Below are 18,208 nucleotides of genomic sequence, written 5' to 3' on the forward strand. Positions count from 1 at the left end.
TTGTTCTATTCGATAGGGTCAGCCTTGGTTAATACTAGCAAATTGGTTTTTGCCTTTTTCTTGCTGTAATTCTGTGTAGTATTTTGTCAACCCATCATTTCAATGAACTCTTTCTGTCCTCTGAACAGCTGACAAACAGATCAACCACATTTATTTCAGTAATTTTCTTTTGCCATAGCAATAGCCAAAATGACTGAAGTAGCAGTTTGTAGATTCTGGACATTAGAGATTAAAAGCCACCATTATATTTATTATTTTAATCCAAATTTGTTTTCAGTTTTCTTGCTGTTCAGACTGTCATTTCCAGTGCTGGTAATTAACACACCATTTTCTTGTTCTTGTGGCTGCTTGCAAGCAACTGTTTTCTCCTTGCTGTTAATGCATTCTCCCTTTGGGAACAAAGATACTAAGGAAGAAACACAGAATGACCTTGTGCACGATATAGCATAACAATGCAGGGTAATAATGGTTTCTATTGTTAGGAAGACTTTAGTGAAGGAATTCATGCAGGCAGCTCATGAAATATTTACACAGCCTGGCAGATTGGAGGAGAAAAAAAGGGCAAGGGTATGGTGAGGCAGCAGAAAAGGAACTTTGCAAAGGTATTTCATAGGAATGGCTGAGTGACTGCCCCTCAGAGCCCAGAGACGTGCCCTGGGCATATCTGCTGGGTGGGCCAGGCAGCAGGTGGAGCAGAGAGCTCTCCAGGGCTCTGCTGCCTCCCTGCTGGGGGTTGCAGCTGGATGTGATCTCTGCCATTCCCATCTGCAGCTGCCACCACATAGGTCTGGGGACAAATCTCAGTTCTCTTCATTTTCAGGAGCTAATAACTAAACTTAAATTAAGCCAGTTATTTTCTGGAGATTATTCTTCCAGACTGGCATTTAGGTTTATGTAATCCTGGAAGCTGTTTCTTTTCCCACTCCATGTGCTCCTCTTACAAGCAAGACAGTTTTCTCATTTATGTCACCTCTGTATTTTTCCCTAGAAGATTCTCCTGTACATTTCCCTTGTCAGTTTTGAATAGACCTGGTGATGCTTTCAGGTTTTTCACAAAGCTCTTTCTTCTTCTAAAGAGTAGAATATATTCATGTAGACCTGAGAATAGTTGAGTAAGGATCCTTATTCTTGATGGCTATTCTGAAAGCCATCACCTTTTGACTCAGAGGTTGCTAGATTTAGTAAAGGGTCCATTTATCTTTCCAAATGGTGTGTTCCTCTAGAAGAGGTTTAACTTAAATCCCGAGACACAGAGTATAGCAGATAGTGTTTCAAGTGGTTTGTGGCTGTAAAGAGCTTGACCAATCTCAGCTAAGTATTTTTTCTTTCCACACTCAAATGCTTTATATCTGCTCCATTCCCTTCCTCTGCTCAGTTGTGAGCCTGAAGAGTGAAGTAAAGGGTCAGATTTTGTTAGGACAGCTGTGTTCTCTCTGGACTCCTGCTGCTCGTTGCTGGTAATTGTGCTCACCTGTAACAAGTCTGTTTCTCTTTGTAGCGATTTTATTACTTTGTTACACATTCAAATTAGACGGAAAATACTGTGTACTACAATCAGGATTCATAATTAATGTTTGAACACAGCTCCTAGGATTTCCTGAATCTCTCTCAAGTTCACTGCTTTTCCCAAAGTTCTGGCAGCAACACACTTAATTTCTTGCTAGGTTTTCTAGCCTCTTGGAAACTAATGCTCTGGTAATCTTGCTATAAATCTTCAGCCAGGAAGAGATAGATGTGCCAGTTTTTAATTCAGAATCTTTGAGGTATGCAGGAGATTCAGATTTATTTTTTCTAAATGCATGAAGCCTAGGGCTTCCAAGTATTCCGTTCCCCTTCCTAGAGAGATTATACTCTCTTCAAGAGATATTTAGACTGTGCTGCACAGGACAGCAGCAAACAGCTCAATCTTCTCATAGGAAAGCAAAGGAAATTGTCATTCCCAGAGGCCCTCTCTGCACTAACACACCACATAGGGATGGGAGGATTTGGGGTGGCTCCTGATTGCTACCTCCTTTTTACACCTTGAGTAGAGTTTCTTTAAATTCTTCCAACTTGACAAATATTTCATGGGTGGGGAAAAAAAAAAAAGGGCAGCTGAAACCATACCATTCGTTTAATGATTCTGAATATTGTCATGGCTGTTTAAAGGGGCCTTTTTCACCTTCGTGGGTTTTAATACCTTCTCCCATGATACCAAGTGGATCTATTAATTCCCCATCGCTTTTCCTCTGAGGTGGCTAATATGCTTTTCATGCTGTACTGTGTGGCTTCATTTTTCACTGCACTTGTTTCTAATGGCTTTCAGTCACTAGCTCTGGGCTTCTAATATCCTTATAACGGAGGGGGGGCATTGCTCTTTTTGTACCTTGTTGCTTTTTGTTGATAGTAGTAGGAAATAAATTTCTTTTTAGTCACTGTGGTAGAAATGCAATTAATATATGTTGAGCAACAGATACACTTAAGTCTTTTGAAGGACTACTCTGTGGTTTTAGCTGAATTACAATTTACTTTATCAGCTAAGATCAAGGGCAAATTTCCCATTTCTATATCACATAGATACTTAGGAAGAATAGGCAGAATAGACAAACATGAGGTTTTTTGTCCTCTGTCTAGAGCTAGTTTGGCAACAAAACATACAGACCATATGGGAACAGCTGTGAGAACGTTAAATGTACCACCTGATGGGCTTTTGTGCAAGGTCAGCCCATCCAGGAAAATCACTGGTTCTTTTTCTCCTTGAGGTGACCTCTCTGAAAGTAATTTAAAACTGTCCCCTCTTTTTGAAATGGGATCCCCACATCACCTCTCTTCCAATGCCACATGACTTTGTAGACTTTTTATTATTACTATTTGGGGAAAATCATTGAGGGGGAAGAGCTAAGTAAAGCCAGCAGGAGGGATGGGTATTTTGGTTTGCATAACACTAGGACAACAGTGTCAAGCTATTCTGCAGCATTTGAGTGGCATTTTTCATCCAGGAATCCTCCATTTTAGAACAAGGAATAGAGGGCATGGAGCAGAGGAATTATGTGCTCACAGTAATACAGTAGGTCAGTGGCAGAGACTTGTCTCCTGCCTTCAGAGATTCTCATAGCATTAAGTAGCAAGGGGTAGAATTTTCTGTCAGAGAGTTCAGTAATTGTACGTAACAGATGATTTTCTTCATGAAACCATGAAAAATTGAAAATTTGAAAAATATTTTTTAAAACCTAACATTATTCTTTCATTTTTTAGCCATATGCATCAGTGTTTCTCAGTAATTGCACAAACAAACACAGATAATTAACCAAGAAAACAATAAAACCATTAAAAACCCCAAATAATACACATAAACTTTCAGTGATGCTTTCAAGCTACTAGAAACAGCCCTTTGAAATTGTTTCACAGCTTTCTCTCCATCATGGCTGAGTATTCAGCAGCTCACAACAGCTGGAGGTCTCCACAGAACTCGGTTCAGGTGAAAATTGAGCTGTGGAAGCAACAGGATGTGGTCTGCTAGGATATGTCTGGGGAATAGTCCTATCCTATACTTTTGGGGGCACCAACCGATAGTGCTGTAAACTCTTCACAAAAATATGAAGATATTTTTCTCCAGACATGATCTTAGACAAGGGATGTGGTCCTTAAAATTAAGCTAAAGGAGAATAAACCCAACTGGTTTAAACCTATTAAAACGTACAAGTAATGTGATATATCCAAATATGTTCAACTACATTGTTCAAATTCTCTGCATATTCACACCCTCAATTTAAACTATGATTCATATTTTAATTGTAATGAATGTTATGGCAGTTACAGTAATTGTGTAACAAGTGGTGTATCTGAAATGGGGATAAATGGTTAAGGGAAAAAAAATACACTGAAAAAATGTGCCTGAGTGTTCCTGGGTGTTGGACCTCCAATACAGTTTGCTAATCAACATCAGAGCATCTTCTGGGGTCCTGGTTTGCCTCAGTTGTGATGAGGAAAGACTGTGTACCACTGCTCCAGCCCACATCCTCCTTAAACATAGATGTAATAAAAGGCACAGCTTATCTCTAACTCCTCTTCATAATTCATGTCATACTCATGATCTTCTAAGTCATTCAGTCTTCAGTTTTGTTTCGTGAACAAACTCAAAAAAAGGACAGAAGTAGCTTCTTGGTACTCACAGCCCATTCTTAACATAGCTCAAATTGATTTATTCAGGTCACAAATCAAAGCCAGTTTCATTTCTGCAGTTGGCAGGATAACTATTAAAGTTTAAAACCTTCACAGACATGATTACCTTAAAAATCATACTTCTGTCTAAATATTTTATCTACAACATTTACAAGTGACAACTAAGATCATGGTAACTGAAAGAAATGGAAGTGGAATATGTTTCTTCTTGTTACTTCAGTTGTGTTTACTTTATGCATGTGACAACATTTTGCATATTGCCACTCTCATAGCTTTGCCTTCATGTAAGCAGTGATTTTGGTCCTGTTCAGCAGAAAGAGGGAAAAGATCATTGGAGAAAAGTTTGAAGATATCTTACTTTATCTGTAGAAATTGGTCTGAGTAGATGGACTAAAAATACATGTAACTCATTTTTAAAACAGAATAGTGCTGTAGATAAGTGAGAATCAGAAAATAATTCTGTATTTTTAAGGAGTTGTCTTTTGTTAGACAGAAACAATAATTATGAAGAACTGTGTTTTTAAAGAATTCTTACTGTCTTCTTCATGGATCTTTAGGCTATTGTATCATAGTGTGGCATTGTTTACCACAGTGAGTTTTCATTTGTATTTTCTTTATAAAGTATGCAATCATATAATAGCTTCCCAGTATCAAATTATTTTAAAGATTACATGGATATCTAGGTATCTAGTGTTAAAAATACAATCTCAATACAGAAAGAAAACCAGACCAATTAGTTTTAGTGCAGGCCCTTGTAATGCAATGTAAAAAACCTGCAAAGTGATGTATTTTTCATACCTCAGTGGAAATGTGGGTTAACCTCTCATAGCTGAGATATTGCCCAGTAACCACTAGCAACGTGAATTCTTCCTACAACCCCAAGTGTAGCTTTTTCTATACTTTGACTTTCTGGCTCCCTTCGGGATCAGAGACCGTTTTTATTTTGGTTTTATTTTACCCTGAAATTCCAGTTGAATCACAAAGTAAGAAGGAAAAAAATCTGGTTTTGTTCATGTCTGGTGTCTGTTTTGCAGACCTTTGTTTCTCAGTATATGCCCAGAGACTGCCCTCCACCTACACCTGTCACAAGAAGAATTATGTTTGCATTGTTCTTTCTAGCGCAGATACTCCCAGGTCAAAAGTTTTAGACCTGTTCAGATGAGATATCTGGCTCTGCAGATTGGATTCAAATATTTTTCTTACTTATCTGATGACACAAACGCTGTTTCAGTTTGGTTTTCATAGCTCTACATGCTGATGAATGCAGTGTTTGACTGAAATCACCAAAGGACACAAGAGGTTGCTGACTGTCCTCTGAGACGTGTGTTGTGATCTCAGTCTCTGCATGGACAGCCACAAAAACGGGCTTTTAGTCAACGGGGCCAGTGTTCCCTATCATTATGGGCAGATCAGTCAGTAATTTTGCTACTAATGCAGATCTCAGCGTTTTGATGTGGAGAACGTAATGGGCATAATGAGTACTGGTGCTTTCCATGTGTAAACAGAACCGAATGAATGTATTACTTGCAGTGACTAATTTTGATTTAAAATTGCATTAGAGCACTTCTTGCCCCATTCTGATATGAATTCAAATTGAATGGCATCAACAGTGTACTTTGTCTTTTGAATATTAATTAACTTTATTCTCTCTGCTACAGTATTCAAAACCAGATAGGCATCCGGCACCTATTCTGCACAAAGTTATGGAGTCTAGTTTTTCAGGCCCTCAGTCCTTCCCAGAGGCCTTGTCTCCTGACAGAGGACCCCAGCCCATCAAGCAACACAGGTGAGCAAGTGGCTGTGTGGTGAGAGCCTTGGTGGCTGCCGAGGGGTGATGGGTGTGCAGGATTGCTGTGTGCTGGGACTGGGCGAGATGCAGAGTGCTGTGGTGGGACCAGCAGAGCCTCGGCCCACTTACCAAGCAGATGTCCAAGCATTTTCTTAGTTGTAGACAGAAACGGTAATAGCAGTGCTTCCTGACTTCATCTGTGTTTTGTAAAACTCCTGGAGGAAGCATTTAAAGACACCATGCAAGCTGCAGACAAAGCCCAGTGGACAAAACAGCTGTAGTGTGAGAAACCATTAAAACTAAGACTTTCTTTATCAAGATTCATGACATTAATGAGTCATTTTCTGAATAAAGACTTGATTGCAAACTTCCAGCCTTTTTTACTGTGGTTTTTCTTTTTAAACAAATGATACTTGAAATGGATAATGACTTATTTATGTAAGAATGGTGGCCTTTGAAAACTAGGCTTAAAAAGTTTGGATGGTTATTTCCAAGAGCTAAAAGAAGAGGAATGTCACCCATCACTGCATGGCATTCAGATTAGAGTTCTGCCTAGAGCCTTTTTGGATGAGAAAGAGTGTGTGTGCTTTATTACAAGCCTAGAAACCAAGCTGGTGTCTGGTATAAGCTGGTGTCTGGTTGGTCAAATGGCAGTGGTAACATCTAATCCAGTGCACACAGAGAGAGAAAAAAGGCTGGAAAAAATGAGTTTGGAATTTTTTCAGCCAGCTAATCTGGAGTGGAAGACTTGTTTATTAAAAGGTTAATTTTTAAAATTACTAAAAAAAGAAAAAGTCTCAGATTGCATGAGGTGGTGATCTGTCTCATATTTGGTGCATTTTTCATTGCAGTCTCTTAGCCAACTGCTTGTTCTTTTTCATTTGAATGAGTAATTTTCTTAACTTTAACATGCAGCATGTGAGCCAGAAAGGGATATTTGGGTCCTATCTGCTTTTACCTTACTTAAGCCTTTAATTTGGCATGAAAAAATAATGCCAACTGTCATGTCAGATCCATTTCTTAGGTCTTATTACACTGAGATTTTGAAAATATGCTTAATAATTTTATTAAACATAGATGAACTGCGGGACTGTTGCCTGGAATGCTTTCCACAGAAGTTCTGGGAAGCATTTTATCCCAATTTAGTCACAAAGTAAAGCTCAGAGAAAACACAGTGATGTTCCCTTACATTTAATAGTATGATTGAAATATCCAAGTTTGAAATGTCTTTGCTTCAGAACTAATTTAAGAAGTGGAAGGACTAGTTAATTTATAAAAAAATCTTTTGTAGTTTTATAACTGAAGATTTATTATACAAGGCCCTTCTTTTATAAAACACGCAACAGACTTGAATATTTAAGATTTGTAAGATTGTCTTTAATTTGTGCACCATGTGAAGGCTTCCTATTTTTGTTTCTAAATAGCATTCAATGTGGAAGAATGGTCAACTGTGACCAAATGAGGAAACATTTTTTACAAGGATATGTTTTATCCCAAATATCCCTTCATTCCGTTCCAAACCTGAAATGAGCCTGGAAAAATTGTAGCAGCTCTGCAGGTTCTCTCTTTTATGCTGTCATTAAATTATATTGTTTTATTTCTACTTGCTACGGAAGTATTTTTTTCTGCATCCAGACCTGTTTTCTCTGCTGGTGGTTCCAAGGATGCTAATGATGGGCAATCACTTTTTAATATCAGGAGCTGGCTATTCCCAGTTCCTAAAATTAATGCAATTTTTGCCTGGCAGTAAGAGTGTCAGCACAGGGAATTGTTTGGAGTTGCTGAGATGTGAATAACAGAGATCACCTAATTATTTCACTCAGATTACTAGATAACAGCAATTATCCATCTCTACCAAAGTGAGTTTCATGCAAATAATTAATGTAGAGATTAAATTAAAACCTGAAATTTAATCTCCAAAAATATTTTGCCTGTATTATTGTTAATTTCCTGAAATATTTTGCCTGTATTATGCACTGCTATTACAGTAGAAGAATGTTATATCATCTGCTTGCATATGTAAAATAACTCTTAGTACTCTCAGAATTCAAACTTAACAAGTGTATTTAATCAGTAAACTTCCTGTAAAGAATACAGTGTACTCAAAAATTCATCTTGGATTATCTATTGATTTAGGTAAGAAGAAAACCCATACTGTCTTATTTGGTAATAGATAGAAACAAATTAGAGTTTAGTTAATTATGGGATTGAGTTGTGATCCCTTTGAATAGCAGTTTTCTTGGTAATTAGTCATCCTGACTTTCATTCATTGATTCTGCCATCATTGATTTTAGCAGGATTCATTTCAGAGAATAACATGATGAAAGCCAAGTGCAGATGCTTTCAGCCTGGAGCAGTTGTATTGTCTTACAAAAATGCCAAAGTAGTATAAACTTCATCTAAAATTAAAAATATTTTTATGTGCTTTTAACATTATGAAAACCATGCTAAAAAGAATTTTTTTTATTGTTAAGCATTTTACTCTTTATGCTCCCAATATAATTGATTCAGTTTAAATTAGGGGAAAGAGTAAATTACAGTTATTCTGTAAATAAGGCTATTGAATTTCAAAGGACATGTATTGATAAGCAACTGAGAATGTAAAGGCAGAGGAAACCTGAAAGAAAGAAAGAAAGAAAGTATAATGAGTCTGGTATTTTCCCAAAGAAAGAACATAGTTTTCTGCAGAAATTTTAGAAGAGTAATTCCTAAAAGGAATAGGGTTTAGGGAAGGAAACAAACCTTATCACAGAGGGCAAGAAGTGAACATTTTCTGGAATCATTGAGAGTTAAGAATTACTGGTAATACTGAAAGCAATCAATTGTTCCTGATGTGAAAGAAAAAAAATAGTGCTGTACAGGAAAAAGTAAAGATGATGGTGGGACAAAAATAATAAATGAAGCAGTTAGGGCAATCCTGAATTAATGCATTTCATTTTTTGAAATTAGGATGATTATTTGAGGACAAAGGCAGAATGGGAATAGAATCAAATGTACAAAAATTGATGTTACTACAGTCAATGTGGAAGTAAAATGTGGAAATCAAAGCTCTGAAGTCAAGTTGGTCTAGTTAATCCTGATCAGAGAAATCTGGAAGGAGAATCAGCTCATGAAATTTCAAGTCTAGTAGCAAAATCTATTAAAATGGGAGCTGTAACATATGATGATGGAACAGCGTCACATAATTAGGAGTATGGCAAATTTAGTGAGTTAACTGAGGACCAATTATGTTGAATTAGACTTATCACAGCTTTAGGACAAATGTAGGCGAAGGAAATTCTTGGGTAGATTAGTTTACCAGCAGCAGCTCCTGCATCATATCACTGACTGTATTTGGTGTAGGTGAGCTCGATCTCTGCACGGCCTTTGTCACTGTTGTCACATGTGTCTAATGCCTTTATTGGGAGAAGGGAGGGAGAGACAGAAAAACTCTCATGTGGATACACAGAAGTGGTTGAAAGGGATATAGTGAGGAGTTATGCTGAGAAGGTAAGTGCTGGGCTGAAGACATTCCCCAGTAAAGCACTAATGGAGCTCTAAAGGAATTAGTTAATGTTGGGTACAAACTTTGCTTAATCTTTTGTACATGACTTTTTGCACAAAAAGAGTTAGAACATACTGAAAAAATGAGTTAAAAGTCATAGGCTCAGTATGGATAAGGATTTAGATAAAAAGAATGAATGTCATAACTTCAAAGAATGGCTAACAGAGGCAGATTGAAGTTCAGCAGTACTAAATGCAAGGTCAAGAATTTGGGAACTAATAACAAAATTTAAGAAACTAATGAGGAAGAAAATTTCAGTATATACTACTTGGTTAAAGGATAACCAAGTCACAAAGTTATGCAGCTGTGCAAAAGGTAGATGGGATGAAAGTATTAATCATGACATTTTCTTCATTAATACCACTTCATAAGATACCGTTGTCACTTCATTTTTGTATAACATGAGAATGAACCACTATTATCTTACCTGGTTAAAGTGGACAATCAAGTACTATGGATTCAAATTGCATTCATGAGCTAATATGAGGAATTAATGATCCATGTTCAATGGAAAGTGTTAGACTGGACGGTGTCAGTCTTCCATTCAGGAGACTGGAAAAGTGTATAAATACATCACAGAAAGCATAACAAGGAGTAAAGACCTGTTCAAAGTGAAGGAGTATGGTCTAATACAACCATTGTATATTCATAAGAAATAATTTTAAACTAAAAAGAAGTCTCAAAGTTTTCAATACAGCAGAACTTTCTGTGGTAGTAGATGGAGGTTGGTCAATGCACTACAGGGAGTATATGTTGAAGTTATGGCAGATGAATAAACTCAGTGCCACTGAGGTACCTCAAATGCTCTGTTCTCTTTTCCTGTAGTACCTCTCACCAGGGTGGTAATCAGAGGATATAGGTAACATTGAAGGATTTATGTAGAGTTCCAAAGTCCTGAATTAGTCCTGAATTACCTATTGCTGAATACTAGAATATATAATGGAATGGGCAATGCTCACACTTCAGAAATTGAGTCAATTCGTAGGTGCAGGCTGGCTGCTGGGAATCTTCTCCTGCATATGCACAGTGGGAAGAGAGTTTTGCAAACAGTAGCACTACATTACCTGAGCTGAGAATTTGCCCAGCTGTAGCAGTTCATAATCACAATCTAGGAAACACAGGTCATCATGCAATTGTAGATGTTTTCATGTAGTGAGACAGAGTGAAGAGAGAAAGAATGGTGTTTAAATGCTTGGAGAAAAAAGAGATCAAACTATTAATTTCAGTTCTTTTAACATAGAAGTCTTCTTACAATCTTAGTTTTTGTCAATCACATACAGCTTTGCAGAAGTCCCTTTTGGGGAGCCCTCTGTAGCACAGGCTCCAACAGAGAAGTGCTCATGTACCATCCCAGCCTTGTAAACAGGCTGACAAATGGGCGTAGTGATGAAGCATTACTACTGTTGCATGGTGTTTACTGAGGGATGCTTATGTTCTCAGGTATAACAGAGCCTTTTTATTCATGATGAAAATTGGTTGAAAGTCTGAGCAGTTGACCTGTACGAATGTTAGCAGTAGGTTCTCTTAACAGCCTGCAAATGTGGCTCCTGGGGAACATCAAAGGACAGTGTCTGTCTGGTAGCTGGCTCTGTCATTGGGGTGTGTCTTTACCAGGTTTTTTTTGCAAGGACAAAACCCATGTATTTAACACTAACGTTTGCATTTCATGACCAGTAGGTATTGTATTATACCTTTCTGTATAGTTTTTGCAGGTACAGAGGCAGAGTATTTACAATCCATTATAGAACTTTCCTTCCTTCCTCAACTTTTCATCTTTCTTTTCATGAATTGCAATCATGAAAAGTAAAATATCTATATATTCACACAGTAATGATTATTAGCACTATTTTGTAGCCCCATTGTATTTATTAAACAAAGAGGTCGAAGGATTTGCATCCCATCTAAAGTTTCAACACCTTATCATTCTCTTTTTTCATGTTCTATTGGCAAATTTGCATCTTAATGTGTTCATAATATGACATAAAATCAACTCTGTTTAGTAATTAGCTAAAAGGTAATGCAGAAATATTCACAGAGTTCCTGTAAAAGTGCTCTTCATGAACATAGTTAACTGCACTTGGGGGTTGTGTATGTGCCTCAAGAAGAGAATACTCCACTTGCAGGAACAGACTGTTCTTACTTGGTTACTCAGCCTAAAGAAAATATTCATGGAAAGCAATTTACAACAACAAATTCGAAGTTCTTAATTAACTGAGTTTTTCAAACCATTGATTCATCAGAACTGTATTTCTTCCTCGTTCATGCATCACTTGTGAACTAGCTCATGCATATTCTCATTTTTTGTTGTGGAGTCATTGATTAATAGATTTCAAGGACATGTCTACCACAGCTTTATATATTGGTCTATTTTACTGAATGGCTCAGTTATGTGGGCTGGTTTCTTTTATCCAGTTAGAGTGGAGTGCAGGGAGGACGACATCGTAATGGTGGCTAAAGGACAATAAATTCCCTGAAGAAATCTGAAAGGCATTGTGTGCCTGAGAGGGAGGAATTCTTCATGTTAGCAACAGAGCAGAAGTCTGAGAGGGACTGTATTAGCGTTTTTAGAGGAAGATGTTGCTGATGTTCATACCGGTTTTGTGAAACAGGAAAAACTTCGTTATGCTGGAGTTACACTTTCATAGAACTTTTAACAGAAATTATTACTGTCTTGTCTTTGGTGCTTGAAGAAATGAGAGTTACCCTGCAGCTTGCAGGTGCACTGTCTGTATTTCCCAGTCCTTGGTGGGTTTGTCTTGTCCATGACTACAAATGATTTTTGTTCATTTTTCTGCGTTTTGGTTTTGTGTGTGTGTGTGAGCAATGCTGAAAGCATAAGAACCTCCCATTAGCAACAAATCAGTTGCTCAAACACTGTCGGTGCTGGAGATGCTGTTGTTGCCTGTGCCAGATCCCTTCAGTCTGACCAGCCCACGCACCTTTCTCAGCCTGTAGCAGGTAGTGCTCCATGAGGCAGTGAGAGTTTCAGTGTAGATTGGAGGAAGTCCAGATGAGTTGTTTACCTGCATCTTTACTGCAGTTTATAGCTGTTACCTCAGGTATAAACCTGTGTGTGTTGAAATTATAGCTCTTCCGAATGGGGAGCTTTTTGCGAATTCGCATGTGCGCATTAGATAGGAGACTGTGTGCTCTCATCTAAGGAAGATGCAGAAGGGCATCGAGCCAATCACAATTAAAAAATTAAAATTTCTAATTTCAAATATTTGTAATCAGTCTAAAGTCTGATAAGTTAATCAGTTTTTTACTTTTGTAGTACATTGATGAATATGCTCCAGTCGGTAAAAAACTCTGAAATTCATTATCCATCCAGAATTATTCATTCAGCTGCATCTTTCAAGATCCCCTGCTGTAATAATTTCAGACTCTCCTGAGCAGAAATTGTCAATTATTTTGTGACTTGGTAGTGTTATTTTACAGAATATGAACTGTAACTTGCAACTTGAACTCAGCCTTCAGAACTAAAAGACCAGTACTTCATTTTTTTAAAAAAGTTTTTTCACAGCTTCCTTAGTAGCAAAGGAAAAATCTATTTAAGGAAGCATTCCAAAATCCTGGAGGGAATGCTGTTGCTATGGGTTATTGATCTTTTCAATTAAAAAGCCCTAGAAAAGTAAAGGTGTGAAAAACAGCTGAGACTGATAAAACACTCCTAGCCTGAGCAGTAGAGACTTGAATTTTTTTCATATTTTAACTTTGGGCAGAAAAGGTTAGTTTTAATGGATATGTACAGTCCAAGAGAATTTGTCCAAGATACTTGTTCCAAGCAAGAATTGCTTTGGGAGTAGATGTGGCCCAAAGTATAAATAAAGTTCCCAGTAGGTACAAAATGCAGATTACTTTTAAGTCATATTGTAATAGGAATAAAGAGGCAAACTTATCAAAAGTCTTTTGCATTGCTTAATTCATCAAAAGTTGGAATTATTCATAAAACCAGAAATAATGACTTGTAAAAGGCATCTACAAAGCCTGTGTTATCATTAAAGATACAACAGAATATTAGGTAACATGCATTTCTGAGACCCAGAAGGTGCCAAGAGAAATAGGAGTAGCTGGAAAATGAGTAGTCAGTCATGCCATGCAGTACTGGGACCTGTTAACAGTAAGAATAGGTTATGCCTCACCTTCATTCTGTGTTCTCATATTTTTGTTTTAGCAACAGTCAAATTTATGGTTTATCTACCAAAACTGTGGATTCTAGATACTTTTTAATTTCTGCATGAAATGAAAAAAAAAATCCATTCTCCTCCTAAAACACTAGAAAAATGTTTACAAAAGCAATTTTCTAAAATAAGTAAAAAAATATTACTTGTTTTTATCATATTCAAGTTTGTATTATATCACATAAAGAAACAACACAGTATTTATCAAGGAATATAAACAAGAAAAAAATCTGTATATAAAACAAGATTATAACAATACAAAAATCTTGTTCAAGGTGGAGAAAACTTAGATGGCTTCTTCAAGCTGCAGTTCAGAGGCTTCACTTGTATTCTTCACTTATACTTTTTCCTCAGTGTTTTCCTATCAGGAATCAACACTTGTAGTCTGAGAGGTGATATAATGGGCTCTGAATTTCAGATCTGATTTTGAATTCAGCTGTGGGTATGACAGAGCTATGTTGTTTGTTTATACTGTCTGAGGAGTCAAGTTTGTGTAGCAGGATTGTGATATGCAGCATGGAAAAAAGAAGCATCCTTCATCAAGTGCAAGAAAACATTTAATATACTGGAAAATTATTTTCATTCTGAGAAGAGAGGTTGATGTATTAAATATGGCATAAACAAGAGCTAATGGTGGATAATAGTATTATATTTCCGTAGAGAATTTCTACTGACATCATAGACAGCCACAGCAAAGTTTATAGGAACAGTAAGCCATGCATAATTAATCCTGAACCTTTACATTGCAGAATTTTATGCTTTCGCTGTGATAATTTTTACTGTACTCTTGATGTTGTTCCTAGAAGTCTCTCTTCATGCTGCAGCCCAGGACAAAAAAGTGGGATGCTACATAAAAATGCCTTTCGTAGAACTCCTCCCTTGCCTCGGGGTAGGTTCAATGGAATTACAGGACCAGCATATCAACAGCTAGAAGAGTCAAGGATCACAGACCAGGACACAATACCTTGTCACGGGTAAGTAATAACATAACCGAGTGATCCAGTTTGTGAGTGGCTGTTGTTAGGAGGTTAATATGCTTTGCCATTACAGCCCTTCCTACTCTGTCGTAGCGTACTGTGGATCCAGGGTTTATAGTGCTGATAGTGGAAGAATGTTTTCAGTATACTGGGTCTTTGAAGGTAGTATGATTTTATTTGGCTGGCTGCTTTTTTTAAGCCTTTCAAAGGCTGTAGAGGGAGGGATTAGAACAAACTAAGTGATTGGCAACATTGCTCATTATAATTGGTTTTTGTAGTGGTACTGTGATGTTCTAGTAATTTATGGATAGTGTTTTTCTTCCATCAATCAGCATTGGCTAAATAAGAGAAAATAATTCAGAAGTCCAACTTTCATGGGTTTTTTAAATAAATCAGTGTACATTGTGAAATTGGTTTTCTATAGACTGAAGACTAGTCACTTCACACAGGTTTGTCTTTGAAAATGCACCAAAATTTCACTATTTTTCCCCCTTTTTTATTTCAGTTTATTGCAACATTGACTGGGAGTTTCAGCTGTACATAGGGTCTGAATTTCAGAAATGCTCCTGAGCACCTACAGCTGCCTTTGAAGTCTTGCAACTGCTGAGATATTTTGCATAATATTTACATATCCCTACAGATTTCCAAAGATTTTCTAGAATCATTGCAAGTATATTATATAAAAACAGGAGTAGTATTTGGAATGGAATAAAAAAAACTCCAGTTTTATCTGCACACCTGTAAGTCACAGTGAAGAGTTACACTGTGAGAAAGAAGCCCCATGTTTTTGTATCAGAACTGACTTTATGAAATGCAGAACTGAGGTCACCTATGGATGTAATTTTCCTCAGGGAAGAAAGGAGCTATTACCACTAATCAATCTGACCTCCTGAGAAATGAGAGCCACAAGTGCTGACTGAGAATAAGTGTTGTGTGTGCACGTGGCCATCATCACACATGTAGGCACACACCCTCCAGTGCTGCCCTTGGCTCACTGTGTGGTAGCTGAATCTACCTAACAAGTCTCTGATCACACTCATTAGGAAAGACAAACCAAGAACAGGCCTTACCTGGGAAAGGAGAAAGCAAAGCAGCAAAAGATTTGCATGTCTGGTGACTTCTTTTAAATAAGTTTGACTCACATTTCTGTCACTGTTACCATTTGCTTCCTCTGAGAAAAAAAATGTTTATTACCTCTTGCAGTAAATGTATTATTGTTAATTTGTATGGTAATGTGCATATATGTCCTTGTGAAAATTGTTGCTGAAATTTCAACCCTTCCTGAAAGGAGCAGGCTGACAGCCTTCCCCCTCTGGCAGCAATGTCTCCTAACACAGGCTCTGGGGAGTGCTGTAACATCATCCTAAGCTGAAAAGTGAGGTACATAACAGCAAAGCCATGGGTAGTTATATTTACTCTTATCTAGGAAATGTGTAATACTACAAGTATTGTCTTGAACTGGCCTGAGTTTTAAATTTGCAGCTCTGCAGAAGTTTGATATTAGGACCAGACTGACCTGGCCTCAATCCACTCGTCACTTCATCCCGATTTTGTGCACTAATGATGTTTACCATCTAAATACCTGTTGGTTTCACACTTTTGGTATTCTCACTGGATTTCCAGCTCAAATGAAAAGTTCCTTTGTCCCCTCCAGAAGTTACACTACTTCCTTTCTTATTATACTTTGTCCATCAGCAGGTCTGGCTGAAGTTTAATCAGATTTTTGTATGTTTATATTTGATAGGAAAGAGGATAAATTACCTGATAGTGTTTATTTACTCCTGCAAAAGTGCTTCTCTTCACATTCCATGTTGAGAAGAAAGCTTTTGCTGCTTTCAAAAAGCACCAGGTCATGTTATTTGCAGTATGATCTAATAGTGTTTGAGTCAAATACAGCTAATACCAGTTATTTATTCAGTATACTACTTGAAAGAGTAGAAAAATCTGCTTGAAATGTGTGGCTTAAGGAAACCATCAACATGTCACTTAGATTTCAGCTAGTGTGAGTCCCTGGGGGTGTTAAGGGTTCACATGCAGTAAAGTGGACAGTGTTTTGATCTCCAGCTGTCAGTGAGCCTGCAGGAAGGGTTAGCAGCAGTGCCTTACAGCCTGGGAATGTGTACATCTACAGATTTAATGTGTTCCTGTATACAAGACCCAGTGTGTTATGTTTACAGACAGAAAATGGGGGATGTGAATATATCAGTGTAAGTGCTTACAATGAACCAAAGCCTGACAGAACCACTGGAATGATTCCCATTCATCTTAATGGACCTTGTCATCAGGCTCATACACTGCACATCTTTAGCCATAGGTCTTAGCGCAAAGCTGTTGGGACTAAAATAAATGCTAAATAACATCCATTTTGTATTTTAAGTTCCAGTCCCTTCTCTCTTTCTTTAACATCTATTTTTAAAGGGGCAGTAAAATTATTATGCTTCTTTCTGTTTCATTCTTTAAATTAGACTCTTAAGCACTGTATAACATAATTACTGTTGAATATTTATATATGTTTGCTTTTCTTTTGTTGCTTGGTTTTAGGAGTAGGGTGGAGAGAGAGCTACACTTTGAAACACATGCAGATGAATTAATTTGTTCAGACAAAATAATTTTTCAGATAAAAAACAGATATATTTCTTTGGAGGAACTGTGGTTCTGAGAAAGTTAATTATAGGAAAATGTAATTAAGGTTCTGCAATTATAGTTCTAAGGCTCAATCTATTGAAAACTGCAGCAGTCTGGTGTCACACATAGAAGCATGGATCAGTTTGTAATTAACCAAAAGCCAAGTCTCACATGGTTTAACTGTGATATCCCTTCTAGTTTAATACCTCACCTGTTGCACACAGTGTATACACTCTAGTTCAACCTCAGTTCTCCTTCGAAAGCCCTGTGAGCACAAGGCAGAAACATGTAATTCTGGCATAAAATTGGCGTGTCTATCTGTATTTCAAAAAATACTGTGGAAATATGCCAGGCATTGCGTTACATGTTACTGTTGCTGCCAGTTAGTTTTCAAAATACCAAGAATGATTGAATCTCTATTATGGAACTGGCAAATGTTACTGTTTTCTCACCAAACCATTTTAATTCAGTCTTTTCTTGGTTTTGCTTATATATCATCCATATAATGCATCCATTGCATGTGAAATTCATTAAAAACATTCACTCCCTTTGTTTTCAGGGTGCAGCCCAGAATATATTTAGGGCCTGAATTACCAAAAAAGGGACTAATGCAACTGATGCGATCTCTCCAGCTATAGTCGTTTGAACAATTATATATAAGCAAAGGAAACAAGAATGGGCACAACCCAAAGGTCTGCACTGTTTTGTTTTCGTTTATTTTTTTTAATTGTCCTACCTCGAGAATAATATCCCTGATCAGTATTTCCTTCATACTGAGTCTTGAGAACCATTCTAAAAAACCCCTCCATGAATGGCTACAGGTGTATCTAAGCGTAGTGCAAATGTAACTAACCAACGCTGTCTCCACTGGCTCAGATATCTGTAAAACAACTGCAGCTGTATGGCATGGACTAGAATTCTAGCACATATC

The 18,208-nt window shown here is 37.3% G+C and overlaps 1 protein-coding gene across 1 annotated transcript in view; it reads left to right on the forward strand.

Moving 5' to 3' along the window:
• Positions 1-18,208, forward strand: part of NRG3 (neuregulin 3) — a 345,753-nt gene that overhangs the window by 315,335 nt on the left and 12,210 nt on the right. The window contains exons 7-8 of the mRNA XM_071563791.1: positions 5,820-5,947; positions 14,479-14,649. Coding sequence (XP_071419892.1) covers positions 5,820-5,947; positions 14,479-14,649 — 299 coding nt within the window. The remainder of the gene's footprint in view (positions 1-5,819; positions 5,948-14,478; positions 14,650-18,208) is intronic.

This window comes from Pithys albifrons, chromosome 9 (assembly GCF_047495875.1).
Source record: "Pithys albifrons albifrons isolate INPA30051 chromosome 9, PitAlb_v1, whole genome shotgun sequence".
NCBI classification, from domain to species: Eukaryota; Metazoa; Chordata; class Aves; order Passeriformes; family Thamnophilidae; genus Pithys; species Pithys albifrons.